Genomic DNA, 15,572 nt, shown 5'->3' with positions numbered 1-15,572 from the left:
CCTCTACTGGCCCAGTTTGTGGCCCCCACTGGCCCAACCTGCAGCCTCCACCAGCCCAACCCATGGCCTCGGACCATCTGGGCAGCTGTAGGACCAAGGAGTGCACGCAGCCATTCCCTGGCTTCAGGGGATGCTCAGTGCCTGTGGGGTAAAAACAAATAAATCTTGGTGTTGCTCAAGAGAGAGGAGCAGGAGAAGGCAGAAGGTGAGGTCCCATGGGAGGGCATTGGGAGAGCGAGCCCTGCATCAGGCCTCAGGTCCCTGCATGAGCATGAGGCATTTTTGTGGGTTCCCCGTTCTCAGTGAGGGGCCCCAGAGGTGAATTTGACGATTCCTGCTCAAACTGGGGCAGCAGAGCTGGGTGAAGGCCATGGAGGCCGGGTCGGTGTGGCAGCACGCTGCCATTCGGCGTTTGTAGGTCGGTTTGCCATTTTTTCAGAGAAATTTTCAGAAAACAGCTGGACAGCATCATGGCAAAAAATAAAAAAAAATAAAAAAATAAAAAATAAAAAAATAAAAAAAAGAAGATCCAGGCAACACGTAAGCCCTCAGCAGTGTTACCCACAGCAGCAGTGCTGAGCCCTGAGACAAAGCCCTCAGCCCTGGCTCCTGGCAGAGCTGGAAAACCTGCGAAGCCCACGGCCGTGCCAGCTCCCCGCCGGCCCTCGGGACGCTCCTCAAAGCCTGGCTGTGTCCCCGCAGCCATTCAGGCTGAGCTTTACGCAAAGACCAGGCTCCCGTAGGCAGCTGATTGCAGCCTCATGCGTGGGCTGTGCTGTGTTAGTTCATATAACCTGCTTCCAGTGGAGTTTTCAAAGAAAAAAAAAAATAGCAATTCTAGGATTTTCCCATTTTTTCCAGGTTTTTGAAGGAAAAACATGGTGCTGATGCTGAGGACAGGGCTCAGGTTGATCCTGAGCTTATCCTGGGAAAAAGGTGGAAGTGAAGGGTCCCTGGGGGTGCTGAGGGTGCCCAGACCTGGTGCTGGTGCCCCAGCACCCCGGGGTGCCCCAGGGTCCCCCCCAAAAGCCCCGTGTGCCTCCAGGCTCCCTGGGACCCGCTGCGAGGAGCACTGTCGCCCTCCCGTGGCACCGTCCTCCCACTGCAATTAGTTAATTAATCTCAGCGTAATGAGGGAGCAAGGGGCTTGGGGTGCCCCTGGGCAGGGCCCTGCTTGAGGGGTGTCGTTGGGGGCACCCCAGGTGGTTTCCCCCAGTCCCTGTGCTGCTGCCAGCCAGCCCCAGAGGGTGAAGCTGCACCCCAATCCCTCGGGGATCGAAGGGGGGAAACAGCTCCCGCCCAGCACCTCGAGCTCCTGGGGGCTGGAGGCAGAATGAAGGCCCTGGGCTGGCCCCAGCAGGATCCCGGAGTTCCCACATCCAAGTTTGGGATCCCAGCTGGATCCCGGGTCCAGTCTTAGGGCCGTTTATCCCATGCACAGCTCCGCTCTTAGGGAGGGGTTCAGCCGGGAACCCCACTCTAAAACCAGATCCCAGTGCCGGGGAGCTGCCCAGCCCTGGCAGCGGGTGCCGTGCCCTCTCCTCCACCCTGTCCTCGGTCCTCGGAGGCAGAACCTTGCCACCGGCCTCCCCCCTGACATCCCCCCTCTCCCCCAGCCTCCACGCTGTCCCAGCTGTCGGACAGCGGGCAGACCCTCAGCGAGGACAGCGGGGTGGACATCGGCGAGCTGGAGATGGGCGGCAAGGACAAGAGCCGGCAGCCGGTCCTCGGGAAGAGCCGAAGCCTGAAGGAGGCCGCCAGGAGCGAGGCGGCGGCAGAGGGGGCCTCCAAACCGGTGAGGATGGGTCCGGGGTGCTCACGGGTCGGGGTCCTTTGGAGGAGGGCTCCTGGGGCTGCTGTAGGGCAGAGCTGGTCCCCACCACCTCGTCCCACCCTGGTGCACGTGGTTGTGCTCCCACCGTCTGCAGGCAGCTGAGAGGGGCCCCAAAGGGCTGATTTACCCCATCTGGGTGAGTCCGATCCCTGCCAGCTCCAGCAAGCTGGGACACGGCAACGTTCCTGGCACTGAGGGGACATCTCCAGGGCAGCATCCTACAGCTGAAGTCACCTGGCAGCCTGACACAGAGCAAAGCGGCTGTGACATGGGGTCAGAGGGCTGCTGTGCTCCTCCCCGCGCCCTTCCTGACCTGCCCCAGTTTTGGGGTGGCTGCCAGGGGTCAGCATCGGTCCCTGTGCTGACCGAGGGAGCACGGCGGGCAGAGGGTGCCCAGGCTCTCTCGGCAGCCCCGCTGTCTGCCCGCAGCCGGGGCTCCTGGAGCCCACCTCGTGCCTGATCCGGGTGTCCAAGAGCGCGCCGACCCTGGGGATCGCCATCGAGGGTGGAGCGAACACGCGGCAGCCGCTGCCCCGCATCGTCACCATCCAGGTAGGGCAGGCTGAGGCCGGGAACAGCTCGGCACGCATCCCACCCCGCTGCTCCCCGTCGCTGTGGGCAGGCTCAGGAGAGCCCTGCAGCCGCCTGCCATCAGCCACGGCAGCTGCAGCCCTGCCCCAGGGGGATTTTTGGGGACGGAGCTGCCCCTTGATAATCCCAAATGTCCCCAGTACCAGGGCATCATGCTGCTGGGGGGGATTTGCTGAGCAGCAGTGTTCATGTGCTGTGCCATAATGCGTGTCCTGGGAACTCAGGACTTGCTGCAGATGTGTTTGGGGGGTCTGGGCAGCCCTGAGAGCTCGGCTGGCCCTCCAGATGTCTGGGAACCCTCTTTTTCTGCTCAGATCAGGACTGGGGAGGGGGAATGGTGAGTGAGAGCTGAGGAACTGAGCCCACAGCCCTGCTCTCAGGAGCTGTCTCCTTGCTCTGTTCCCCGGCTGTTTACTTGTGGCAAAATTGATGTCCCAGCACCACAAAGGCAGAGCTGAGCCTTGGTTGTTCTTGGCCATCCCAGCTGGCGCCGCGCTGTCAGCCGAGAGCCAGTGGTGTAGGGACAAAGCCAAATTCCTCTCCTCTTCCCCAAACCCAAAACATTTCACTTCCACGATGTTCACACTGACCTGGCAAGGGCCAGCCCCTGCCTCGTCTCCCCTCCCCGTGCCCAGAGCCCTGGGCTGAGCGGGGGGATGCAGATTCAGGCTGTGTCCCCCCACTGATCCCCCCCCCACGTCCCTGCAGCGCGGGGGCTCGGCGCACAACTGCGGGAAGCTGAAGGTGGGGCACGTCATCCTGGAGGTGAACGGCACCGGGCTGCGGGGCAAGGAGCACCGCGAGGCCGCCCGCATCATCGCCGAGGCCTTCAAGCTGAAGGAGAAGGACTACATCGACTTCCTCGTCACAGAGTTCAACGTCGCCCTGTAGGAGCCCGCCGAGAGCCTCGGGACGGGCACCAGAAGAGACGCGGGGACACTCCCGTGCCCTCCCCTGCCCCGCCGCCCCCTGCCCGCCTGGCATCTACTGTCCCCACGGGGCCATGGGGCAGGCTGAGGACGGGCACAGCTCAGAGGCCGCATCCCCACAGGGCCGGGCACGGCGGGCGGCGAGGCCGGGGTGGGCAGCAGGACGGAGGAGGCCGAAAGGAGCCGGACACCGTGTACATTGCTGGCGCTGTCGTCGTGTGCATACGGACACTGCTTGTGCTTGTCGTATTGCAATAAAGCTGTCGGGTTACGAGGAGGCTGGCTTGGCCTGGCGTGGCTGGGCTCAGCTTAGCTCAGCCTGGCTCAGCTCAGCTTGGCTGGGCTTGTCCTGGCTTGGCTGGGCTCAGCTGGGCTCGGTTTGGCTCGGTTCAGCTCGGTTGGGTTGGGCTCGGTTGGGTTTGGCCGGGCCGGGTTCATCTTGGCCGGTCCCTGCTCGGCCGTGCCCGCTCCCGCCAGCGCCCCCGTTGGCGCCACGCGGCTCTACAGGCGCTGCATAAATTATGCAAACAACCCCCCCTCCTCCTCCTCCCATTGGCCAGCTCCGGCGGGCTATGCAAATCCCCCACCGGGCGCGCCTTTATGCTAATCACCCCCGGGCGGCGCGCTGCGATTGGCGGAACGAGCCGAGAGGGGGCGTGTCCATGAGGGGTGCCGAGCCCCGCCCCCGCGCCCAGCGCCGCGCTTTGTCCGGGCCGGGCCGGGCCGGAGGCGGCCGGGGGGGGGCGGGGGGCGCCGGGCCCCGCCCTGCAGGTGAGGGGGGGGCCCCGGGGGGGGGGGGGGGGGGAGGGAATTGGGGCCGGGGGGGGCCCCGAGTGCGGCTGGGGGGGGCCCGGTGCTGGTCACAGCCCTATGGGGTCCCCCCCCCATGGGTCGCTTTATGGGGGGGGTGTGGGGATGGGGGTGGGGGTGGGGGTGCTCGCCCGGCCCTATAGGGCTGGGATTCGGCCACCCGCAGGGTTTGGGGTCGCCGGGGGGTCGTGCTTTGGGCTCGCTGTCCCCACGGTAAGGAGCGGGTCCCGTCCTCGCCCCTCCTTCAGGCTCACAAAAAACTCGGGGATTTCAGAAAAAAAGCCCTGTAAGCAGGGGGTTACCCCCTGCCGGGTTGGGGCCGGGGGGGTGCTGTGGGCCTGCCCTAACCCCAAAAAGAGGCTTCGGGTGAGAGCAGGGACCCCAAAACCCCGCTGCTGCTGCAGGAGGCTGGGACGGGGCTGGCGGGCATCGCCCCCGCTCCTACCCCAAAAGGGATCTAATGTCCATGTGTGCCCGCTGGGCACTGTCGGTCCTTTTTGGTCCCAAAGCTGTGATTTTGGACAAACTCATGCTTTCGGAGGTCCAGGCGGGCTGCCCAGGTGCCCGGCTTTCCGCTTGGGGTGTGCGAGGTGCAGGTCCGGCACCGCTGGGGCATCCTTGGGGTCAGGCTGTGGAGCTTTGCGGACAGGACACGTCCCCGCTGCTGTGGGGTCCCCCCGAGCCGCTCACCCTCCTGCTGCGCCCCTCGGCACGGCCCCACCGAGAAACCCGTAGGGACCGGTGTCCCTCATTGATCAGGGGACATCACCTCCGCTGCAGGGATGGGGATGGGGTCTCTGTGCCCCCCCCGACCCCACAACCCACAGGGACAGCAGCGTTGCCCCCCCCCCCCCGGCTGGCACCGCAGCCGTACCCAAGCGGGAGCCGGGGCGCGTCCTGGCTGGCAGGGGGGTAATTAATCCAGCCCCGTTACTGTGTAATTAGCAGCGCGCAGAGCAGACCTTGCGCAAGCTCCTGGCTGCTATTGGAGCCTTAACGTGGCCCCGGGGGGGACATTTGGGACAGGGACGGTGTCGGGGTGCTGCGGGTGCCCTGGGGGTGGCAGCTTGTTGGTGACCGACCCCGCTGCGGGGTGCGTCTGCTGGGGGAAAGCCCCTAATCCCCCCCCAGCCCCAGCGCTGCAAATCCCCCGCATAAATCCTGCTGTAGGTGCCTGGATGCTATTCCTGTGCAGCCGCTGCTGCCCAGCACCAACGCGGTCACCCCAAAGCCAGGCAGAGCTCTGCCAGCCCCCTCCGAGCTGTATGGGCACCCCAAATCCCCCCTGAGGGCCCTACAACCTTCTTGGGGAGGCCACACGAGGCTTTTTCCTTTGGACTTTTATTTTCCCCGAGCTCTCCTTGCCCTGAGGCTGTTCCCCGGGGGGGACGCGGGGATGCTGCGGGCTCTGCATCTTCTCAATGTGCCTCAAGAGCACTTTTGGCTCCGGCCCCTCTCTGGGCTGGGACGTTTCCAAAGGCGGCTCCTGGCCCAATTCCTGGCACGGGGAAAGAAAAGTGGCCCCGAGCCCCGCGGGAGCGCTCCAGCAGCACCCCGAGGGGGGAACGGGGACCCCCAGAGCCCCGTGGGGTGCCCTGGGTGGGTGCTGAAGTGTTGGGGTGCAGGGGGTTACATCGGCCCCCTCCGCCTTTTGGGGCTGCTGACCCCCAGGTGCTGATTTCTGGGCCCTGCAGAGCTGCAGCTCCTCTTGGTACCCGCGTTCATCGCCTGCCCCCCTTCCCTGGCAGCATCCCCCCCCTGCACTGCCCCCGGCTGCAGGTTTGGGTTTATGGCTGAGTTCAGCCACGTTCAGCACCCTCCCAGAAATCCCACCACCAGGCAGTGTGATGGGAAGAGAGAAACCCTTTTTTGTTTTGTTTTGTTTTTTTTTTTTTTTCCTTTAACTTCCCTTTAAATGATTCGCTAGCACAGAAGAGCCCGGCCAGAAACCCACAAAGCAAACGAAAACAATCCCGAGTGTGTGTGTGCGCGGGGTTTTAATCCCACTTGAAAGCTTACATTTGGGACAAGGACCTAGGGAGAAGTGTAGAGGAGCTCGGAGACCCTAAATCCTCCCTGCCCCTCCGTGTCCCCCCTGGGGCCGTCCCAAGTGCCCCAGACCCCATGGGGTGGAGCTGTGGGGCTGGGACCCCCAGGCCAAAAGGGTGAGAGAAGGGGGGAACAGGAGACAGGGCTGTGCCGCTGCCTGCGCTAATTAATCCGGATTAATTGCCGGCAGAGATTTCTCTCCCCCTGGCTGTGCCGGCGGAGGCGGTGCGGGGCTGGGCCCCAGCGCGCGCAGCCTGCTGGGCTGAGGGCGGCTGTGTGGGCCCGCAGGAAGCTCCCTGCACGTTTCCGACACGCTGCGGGGCTCTGGGTGCCGGGGGGCCGCCGCCACAGGGAGCTCACGGTGATGGGGACCCTCTGGGGTGGGTGCCGGGGGGGGTGAGCTGCGAGCCCCCACCCCGATTTGCGCTCTGTGCCTTCCCGCTTCGCGCCCAGCCCCGGCCGTGCGCCCCCAACCCCGCAGCGGGGGGCTCGGGTCCCACCTCCCCCTAGGATTTGGGCTGCTCCCGGGGCTGGGGGCTCCATTCCAGCTGCTATAAACCCCCGCAGAGCCTCGTCCCACCCCCACGGCCAGGTTTTGTCCCCGGTGCTGCTATGGGAACGCCAGAACACGGAGGGCACATCCTGCTTTAGGGCCCCGGCGGAGCGAGCGCACGGGGCCTCGGCGAGGCAGGATTTGGGTCGCCCCTTCCCAGCCCCGCTCCCCCCACGCTGCTCCTCGCCCCCAGCCCCAGCCGGGACCTCACTGCCGCGGGCTCGTGGCCGTTTCGGGTGGATCAGAGCACAGCGGGGGCTCGTGGAGAGGTTGGGGGTCCTGGGGGGGCCGGGGGTGGCAGCACGGGAAGGAGGTGATGGGGTGGGGGCAGCACAGGAGCCCCCCCGGTGTGTTCCTTCCCTTGGGATGTGGTGCGCACACCCCGGGTGCGGGGATGTCCCCTGCCCCTGGGGACAGGGAAAGCCCCGTCAGGGGGTGACATCTCCGTGCGGGGAGGAGGGGACGCGTCGAACAGAGCCCGCTGTGTCCTGCTCAGCCTCCCTCCGTCTCCCTCCAGGGTGCTGCGGGGCTGAGCGCCGCGCTCTGACCTACATTCGCCGCGAGGAGGTTCCCCAGCCCCCGGCTGCCACCCTGCCATGAAGCGGCACAAGTGACAAGGGGCAGCGTGGCACAACGTGCCCTGCCCGCCATGGCCAGCTCAGCGCCGTGGCTGCGCTGGGCACGGACGGACCTGGGCACCGGCTGCGAGGAGCTGAAACGCTGGGAGGAGGAGGAGGAGGAGGAGGAAGAGGAGGAGGAGGAAGACTTCGGGAGACACATGGATGAGAACGGTGTCATCGGCATGGGGGAGGACGGGCTGGTGGCTGTCACCAGCCGGCCGGGGAGCTCGCATTTTGGGGAGGCAGCCGCTGGCAGCATGGACCTCAGCGACCTGCAGGACTCGGGCTCGGAGGAGTGGGGCCGGGAGGATGCCGGGAGCCCCCCGTCGGGTGAGTCCTCTCCCGCTGCCCCAAAACCCTCGTGGGGGGGACCCGGCTGTCCCCGGACACCAGGAGCTCGCCCTGGGCAGCCAGGGGGGCTGGGGACGGTGCGGGCTGGCTGGTGGCAGTGGCGCTTTGCAGGTGATGGCGAGGACCTGGAGGGGTCCCCGGTGGAGCCGGCTCGCTGGCACCCACGGCAGGACCTGACCGAGGAGGAGGAGGAGGAGGAAGGGGAGGAGGAGGAGGAGCGGGGCAGCTCCATGGAGGAGGAGCGGCTGGAGGGGCCCTGGGGGGCAGAGAGCGATGGGGAACTGCACCCCGAGGCGGGGCCCCTCCACAAAGCCCCGGCTGTCACCACGGATGGCGGGGACACCTCGGGGCCTTCGGACACCAGCCCCGGCCCCGCCACCCCCCCAAGACGCCGCCGGGGCTGGGGCCGGGCCGGGGCCACCCATGGGAGCCGCGGGCAGGGCTGGGGCCCCAGCCAGAACCGCTCAGCTCCCCAAAACCCCGCCGGCAGCAGGGCTGAGCCCGGCCCCAAGCCTTTGGGGAGCCCCCAGACCCCGCACCAGAGGCCCCGAGTGCCCGAGCCCGGCCGGCTGTCGCGGTCCCTGAGCCCCCGGCGGCACGGCGGTGCCAAAAAGCCGAAGGAGACCCCCGAAGGCTGCCGGTACGGCCGGGGGCAGCTCAACCACCCCCTGCCCGACCTCTCCAAGGTGGAGGCGCGGGTGAAGTTCGACCAGAGCTACCGCCCGCCGCCCAGCAGAGCCCTGCCCGCCCGCGCCAGGACCCCGGGCGGCCCCCTCGTCCCCAAATCCCCCGCCGAAATCGTGCGGGAGGTGCTGCTGAGCAGCGGGGAGGGGGCCCCGACGCAGCCCCCCGCGCCCCCCGGCGTGCCGCAGGAGCTCAGGTCCCCCCGGCAGGCCACGGCGCTGGTGCAGCAGCTGCAGGTGAGGCCCAGCGCTCCCAGTTCGGGGGCTGTACTGGGAGGGGCTGCGGGGGGGACCTCGGGGTGCGAGCGGAGCGGTGTCGCCCCTCTGGGGAGCTGCGGGGTGGGGGTGTTGGGTCTGGTCACCCCTTCCCCATCCCGTGAGGACCCAGCAGCTCCAGGACTGGAGCCAGGGCTGCTCGTGTCCCCCCCATCTGCTTGTGTCCCCCCCCCAGTGCCCTCCTGTCCCTTGGGAGGAGAGGGAGGCTCCTGTCCCCCCCCATGCAGGGGATCTGGGCCACCTCCAGGGCCCCTTGTCCCCCCTGCGCCGGGCTGCCTCCTGCCACCCCACCCCGGTGGCTGTCCCCATGACACGGGGACGTGTGTCCCCCCCCCGACCCTGCAGGAGGACTACCACAAGCTGCTGACCAAGTACGCCGAGGCCGAAAACACCATCGACCAGCTGCGGCTGGGCGCCAAGGTGGGTGCCGGGTGGGACCCGAGGGGACAGGAGGTGGTGGTGGCACTGCCCGAGGGGACACACGGCAGTGGCAGCAGTGCAGCTGCGCAGCGCCTCCCCTGTGGGCCCTGTGCCTTCCTCCCCAACCGCACTCTTCCTCCCGACAGAGCTGCGGTTGAGGAAGGGTGGCAGTGGGGCCGGTGACAGCGCTGTCACCGCAGCGAGTCACCCTTCCTCCCTGCACCGGGGCGGTGCCGAAACCTCCCCAAAATGGCCGGGGAGGCTGCTGCAGGGCACCAAAATGGCGAGGAGCACCCGCGGGGCTGGGGGCGTCCCCGTGCCCTCCTGCGCTGACGCAGGGCACCCGGCGGTGCTCAGGGTGCCGCAGGGATCCGGGGGGCACCCATGGGTGCGACGCTGCGCTGCCAGGCTCTCACCCAGAGGGGCTCCGTGCCTCAAAGTCCGGGTGCAGTCCCCGTGGTGCCTTCGTGTCGGGGTGTGGGGTTTGGGGTGCTGTCCCCGGGGTGCCCGAGCTGTCTGTCCTGGTGCAGGTGAGCCTTTACGCCGACCCGCCGCGCGCCAGCCGCAGCGCCCACGCCGGCACCCTGGGCAGCGGCTGCAGGGTGATGGCCTTCAGCATCCCGCGGGCCAGCACGGCCACCATCAGCACGGCCCCGAACCCGAATCCAGCCCCGACCCCACCGCTCTCAGTGGATGGAGGTGGGTTGAGTGTTGGGAGGGTCAGGCACCACCCAAACCCATCGGGGTCCACGGCTTGCCCTGTAGCGGGGTTAGCAGTGCCGGGGGGGTCCCGCCAGCATCACCTTGTGCTTCTTGCAGATCTGGCACCGGCTGAATGGGGGATGTCCCAGCAGCCCTGCTCCCCCTTTTCCTCCTCGGGGGGCTGCCCCATGTGCGTGGGGCAGTGCCGGTGCCTGGGGCCGCAGCTCACGCGGACGCTGGCGGGGCAAACCCGCAAGCTTCAGGCACAGGCAAGTCCCGGGTGGCCGTGGGGTGGGGAGGACGCCCCTGACTCCCCCAGCATGGAGCGGGCTCGTACCCCGGCTCAGCCCCTTCTCCCCAAACCAGGTGGAGTCCTTCGAGAGCTGGCTCCATGCAGGGAGCGCGGTGCCGCAGGAGCAGCTCCAGGTGCGTCCTTCCTAGGGCCGCGCGGGTTCCCCGGGCTGGTGCAGCCCCTCGCTTTTACCCCCCTGCTGTCCCCTGGGGGGCTCCGTCCCCATTCCGGGAGAGGCAGGGTGCAGCCCCAGCGCCGAGGGTGATTTTGGGGCTGTGTGGGGCCGAGCTCTCAGGCTGCCCTTGTGCTGCAGCGGTTCCGGCGGCTGAAGGCGGCGCAGGACGCGCTGGAGCGGGCGTACCTGCGGGCACGGGAGGAGCACGGGCAGCAGCAGCAGCACCCCGCAGCCTCGGGGGACTTCGACCCGGAGCGGTGAGCAGTTCGGCAGGGGGCACGCGGGGGGGTTCCTGGGGTTGTGCTGCTCAATTTGCCCCTGGCTGTGGGGTGGGAGCGCTCTGCTGGGCTCCTGCTGGTTCTGGCTGTGCCGTTTGCTGGGGGTGCCGGTGAGCTGCCCCGTCCCAGCCAGCAGCGACCCCAACCCCACTGCTCCAGGCCCTTGGCAGGAGCAGCCCCCCCAGGCTGGGGGTCCCTCGGGTACTGAGGGCGCTGTCTTTTCAGCGCGGTGGAAGGGGAAATATTCTGCCTGGGGATGCGCCTGGAGGAGCTGAAGGAGCGGCTGGAGCGAGCAGCACGCCCCCCGGGCTCCCCGCGCCCCCAGCTGAGCCCAGCGGTCACCGAGGGACCCCCCAGCACCCAGGGGACATCGGGGGACGGCGAGGTGGTGGCAGGGGGGCTGCCCCGGCCCCTCTGGCACAAGCAGCACCGAGCGGAGGAGGACTTCGGGGACCTGCTGGAGCAGTAAGTGCCCCTCATGGGGGTTTAGGGGGGCAGCTCCTGGCACCCCAAACCCACCCGCTCCTGCCTGCGCCTCACAGGTACCAGCACTTCAAGTCCTTGCCGGCATCGCTGAGCCTGGAGCGCCTGAGCCTGGCGGGCAGCTGCTCCCTGGAGGAGGCGGATGGCCCTGCGGCAGGGGACGGTGGCCCCGGGCAGGTCCCCTGCAGGGCACGGTCACTGGAGGAGGGCACCGACCTCGAGACCTCCCCCTCGTAAGTGCTGTGGGCGCACGGATGCCCCATTTAGGGCGAGCGGGACGGCTTGGGGAGGGTTGTGTCTCGAAGCAAGCCGGCTGCCCGGGCTCCCCGTGTAGCTGGAGGGTGCTTTAGGAGACGTCGGGCATCGTGTGCGTGGTGTGCTGGGTGTGGGCACACGGGGATGGAAGCCCTTTGGAGACCGCCTGCCTCACGCGGTCCTCACCCTGATGGGCTTCGGGGTTAATGGGGCACCTGGCTGCTCGGCCCACTCCTCACCCTCTGCCCTCTCCCCACAGCCCCCCCCCGCAGAGGAGAGCCGCACCGCTGCCCCACAGGGCGGAGGGGACCCATGGCCACCACCAGGAGCCCCCAGCTGCCCCCCGGCCGCCACCACCGGTGCTCCCCGATCCCCTGCCACCGCGGGTGCTCCCATCCCGGCACAGCATCGGGGCGGGCAGCGCTGCCACCCAGCGCCGACCCCTCAAGCCCTGCCGCCAGGTGAGCGCTGGGGGCGGTGGGTCCCCGCTGGCCGTCACCCTGCCGGGGTCTCCCAGGGGTGCAGGGCACCCGTCCTGCTCGCAGTTGTTGCAGGAGCAGCGCATGGTGTCGCCGGAGACGGACAGCGGCTTCGTGGGCTCGGAGGCCAGCCGGGTGTCCCCGCTGGTGCGCACCCCCGAGCATCGCCCCCTGGGCACCGGGTACGGCCCTGGCGCCGGCTGCTTGCGCCCTCCGAGGGGGATTTGGGGCACGGGTGGGGGGAGAGAGGCGGAGGGGAGCAGGGAAATGGGGTGTTGGGGGCGGTTTGGGGCGTGGGTGGGATGTGGGGGGCTGTCTCCATGCCCTGTCCCTCCCCAGGACGCCAGGCTCGCTGGGACCACCCGCCCCCATCCCCGCGCCCCTCCGTCCAACGCAGCAGAAGGATGCGCAGCCGCTGCCCCCCGAGAAGAAGCTGTTGGGCACCTACCCGTCCCCCGGGCACCTGCCCCCCCGGGGCGGTGTTGGGGGGCCCAGCCTGCCCCCCAGCCCCGCCTCGCACAGCAGCTCCCCCCGGGTCTGGGCCGAGAGCCCGGGCAGCGAGCTGGGACCCCACGGTGCCGGCGGAGAGCGGCCAGCCCCCGGCACTGCCCCACGCCCCCCACCGCCACCTTCACCACCTCCTGCCCGCTCCCCAGCTCACAGCGACTCCGAGGGGGGGGGCAGGAGCTGCGCCAGCGCCTGCAGCCCCCTGCCCGGGGGGGACACCGCCTCGCCGTCCCCAGCCCCGGCACCCTGCGACCTGCTGGGCTCCCGCGTGGAGCGCGAGTGAGTCGGGGTGGGAACGGGAAGGGGGTCCCTGAGTTTATTCCTTGGGTTGGTGTCTTTTTTTTTGTGGGGGGGAGCTGGGTTTGGGAGAGCAGCCCCTGGGCAGGGCAAACTCGTGGCACGCATAGGGTGGCTCAGCTCTGCGGGCACGGCAGCCCTGAAATGCCTCGCGCTGGTTTGGAGGGTGCATGGGATCTGTCCTGTGGTGGTTATGGGGATGGGTTTTGGGGCTGGGGCTGGTCCTGGGGCTGTTGGCCCCCCCCTCACCGTGCCTGTCCCCTGCAGCCAGGCCATCCGGGCGCTGCAGGACGAGGTGTGGCGGCTGCGGCGGAGGCTGGAGGAGAGCCTGCGCCGCTCCCGCAGCTACCCCGAGGGCAAAGCCCCCCCGCGGGGCACCCAGGCCAGGAGGCAGCCGGCAGCAAGCGGCCCCTCGTCCCCCCAGGACACAGCACCCATGGGGTAGGTGGCACGGCAGAGCCTGGTATTTCCCAAAAATGACAGCGGGAACCCAAGCGGGACCTCGGGAGGGGACAGCAGCCTGGCCGCGGGTGGACCCCCGGGGGTCCCCAGGGATGCCGTGAGTGGGGTGGGGTCCCTCAGAGGTGCCCCCCTCTCAGCAGCACCATGGTGGCATCGTGGTGCCACCAGCCCTGCTGTGGGCCCGGCTGGGTGCTGATGGCTTTGTGCCCTCTGCAGGGAGCCGAGCCCCCCAGCACGGGGCAGGGTGGCCCCCGCTGTGACAAGGGGCAGGTCGGCATCGCTGCCACGGGACAGGACCGAGCTGGACCTCAGTGAGTGGGGACTGTGGTGGTGAGGGGCTGCTGGCTGGGCTGGGGGGGACTAGGGGGACTGGGCACATCCCGGTGACCCCATGGGACCCGGCACAGCCCATGGCCAGATCCTGAGCCCAGCCCCAAATCCTTCCCTGCAGGCTCCGAGTTGGGCCACTCGCTGGCTGGGCACGGGGACGGGTGGCCCCAGGGCACCCCGGCCGCACAGAAGCGCTCTCGGAGCCCCCCGGGCACGGGGACGGTGCGGGGGCAGTACACAGGTGGGTGTGGGGCAGGCTGACCCCACAGGGTGGGTGATGGGGGCTGCCCTCCCCTGGCCCTGCTGACACCGGGACTTGCAGGGACGCGGTACCGGGTGCCACCGCCGAGCACCCCGGCACCCCGAGGAGAGCCGAGCACCCCGGGGTGCCCCCAGTGCCGCGGGAGCAGGACGGCACCAGGTGAGCATCCCTGACCCCGTCTGGCTGCTTCTCAAGCCTGTTAATTAATGACTTCAGGCATTAATTACTTAATGCACAGGGAGCTTGGGCTCTCCACGCTGTCCCTTGGCCAGACCCGATGGCAGAGCCGTGGGTTCCTGCGGGGAGACGGCTTTGGTGCCCGCCACGCTCCCTGCTGTGCCCTTCCCCACATGCCTCGTGCCTTCCCCACGCTATTTTCTGGACGTTTCCTCCCTCTCCCTGCAGCCGGATCCACGACGGGCGACGCCGTGCGGCAGCCCCAGCAGAGCACCCCCAGGACACGGCGCTGCCCCACGTGCCGGGCACCCCGGGCTGGCCCCACACCGAGCAGCAGGGACGGAGCCGCTCACGGTGCGTGGCAGGGGCTGGCCTGGCTCCGGGGGGGTGACAGGGACAGGGGACACCCCCTCCGTTAACCCCAGCGCCTTCCTCCCCACTGCAGAGCTTGGCACCGACGCCACGTCCTCGCCGGGCTCCCGTCCCCGAGCCGAGCCGCCGGAGCAGCCGGGACTGTGGTACCTGGCGGGCGGCCCCCCAGTTGGATACCTCGCCCCCGTGCCCCTCGTGCCTTACGCGCCCCCCCTGCTGTAAGGATGCTCTGCACCGGGGAGGGGGGGGTGAGGCCGGATTGTCCCAGGGGGGCCATGAACACCCCAGGGCTGCCCCATAGCCCCTGGCGTGGCCACAGACCCCAGGCACCGGGCTGGGATGTGGGAGCGGGGTCCCAGCTCTTTTTGGGGGGGGGGGCTGAGGTGTTGGGGGGGGAGATGGGTGAGATTTGGGGGGATTTAAGAAAAAAATGATGGGGGGAGCAGACTGGGGGGGTGCAATGCTGTGAGATGTCCCCATGCGATGACCCCTTCTTCTTCTCCTTCTTCTTCATCTTTGTCTTCGTCATCATCGTCTTCTTCTTTTTGTCTTTTCTTCTTTTCGTCTTTTCTTTTTGTCTTCTTTTCTTCTTCTTCTTCTCTTTTCTTCTTCTCTTCTTCTTCTTTTCTTCTTCTTCTCTTCTTCTCTTCTTCTTCTCTTCTTCTTCTTTTCTTCTCCTTCTTCTTCTCCTTTTCTCCTTCCTCCTCCCCCCAGCTACTGCTCCCCGCCCGTACCTACCTCAGCCGCGGCCCCCCCGCCGCGCCCCCCCCTGGGGCTGCCCCTGGCGGACCTGGAGGAGCTGCAGCGCTCCCTGTGCCGCGCCGTGGATGCCGCTCAGCGCGCCAGGATCACCACCAAGAGGCTGGGCCGCTCGCTGGCCTCCGAGCTCAGCAGGGCACGGGGCCTGCGGGGGTCCTGCCTCTTCTGAGGGCCCCCCCGGCCCGTCTCCGGGCGAGGAAGACGAGGAGGAGGAGGATGATGATGAGGAAGGCTGGCCACGAGGGCACAGCCCCCCTGGGGGACGTGTCCAGGGCACCCCGTGGCGGTGCTCAGGCTTTGTGTAGGCCCTACCATAACACAGGCCCCATTTGCAGCTGTGTTTGCCCCTCTGCCACGCCCGTGCAGAATTAGACATTTTTTTGCAGCCATGTCTCGCTGCTTTGACCATTCCAGCTGTTTTTAGGGTTGTTTTTTTTTTTGGGTACGTCGCAGCTCACCGGCTGCCCCCAGACCTCGCCCCAGCAGCGCCCGCACTTAACCCCCACCCTGCTGCGTCGCGAGCCTCTCTTTTGGGTCCAAACCCGGGGTTTTTAGGTACTGTCCCTGCATTCCAGCCCCGTTGGGCACCCTCCTGGGGCTCAGCCCCACAGCTCGGCCCTAATGCC

At 68.0% G+C, this 15,572-nt stretch overlaps 2 protein-coding genes across 2 annotated transcripts in view; both read left to right on the top strand.

The window, feature by feature from the left end:
* The window catches only part of WHRN (whirlin), a gene marked incomplete at both ends in the record, with an annotated part of 48,178 nt that extends 44,862 nt beyond the window's left edge, over positions 1-3,316 (top strand). Inside the window, 3 exons of the mRNA XM_084298779.1 lie at positions 1,617-1,795; positions 2,264-2,386; positions 3,134-3,316. Of these exons, the coding sequence (XP_084154905.1) occupies positions 1,617-1,795; positions 2,264-2,386; positions 3,134-3,316 (485 nt within the window). The remainder of the gene's footprint in view (positions 1-1,616; positions 1,796-2,263; positions 2,387-3,133) is intronic.
* A 4,099-nt stretch (positions 3,317-7,415) lies between these two features.
* AKNA (AT-hook transcription factor) lies at positions 7,416-15,152 on the top strand (the record flags this gene model as incomplete). Its single annotated transcript, XM_084298803.1, has 19 exons — positions 7,416-7,716; positions 7,849-8,657; positions 9,042-9,116; positions 9,647-9,824; positions 9,936-10,087; positions 10,185-10,244; positions 10,424-10,542; positions 10,789-11,028; positions 11,106-11,279; positions 11,561-11,762; positions 11,856-11,962; positions 12,120-12,566; positions 12,852-13,025; positions 13,263-13,357; positions 13,498-13,617; positions 13,699-13,797; positions 14,044-14,169; positions 14,261-14,405; positions 14,902-15,152. The coding sequence occupies 19 exons, from the start codon at positions 7,416-7,418 to the stop codon at positions 15,113-15,115; spliced, it is 3,837 nt and encodes a 1,278-aa protein (XP_084154929.1). The 3' UTR covers positions 15,116-15,152.
* Between the last annotated feature and the right edge of the window lie 420 nt (positions 15,153-15,572).

The sequence above is a fragment of the Netta rufina genome (assembly GCF_964035555.1).
Source record: "Netta rufina genome assembly, chromosome: 20".
NCBI classification, from domain to species: domain Eukaryota; kingdom Metazoa; phylum Chordata; class Aves; order Anseriformes; family Anatidae; genus Netta; species Netta rufina.
The sequence above is the reverse complement of the archived record's forward strand: the minus strand, read 5'-3'. Positions and strand labels throughout refer to the sequence as shown.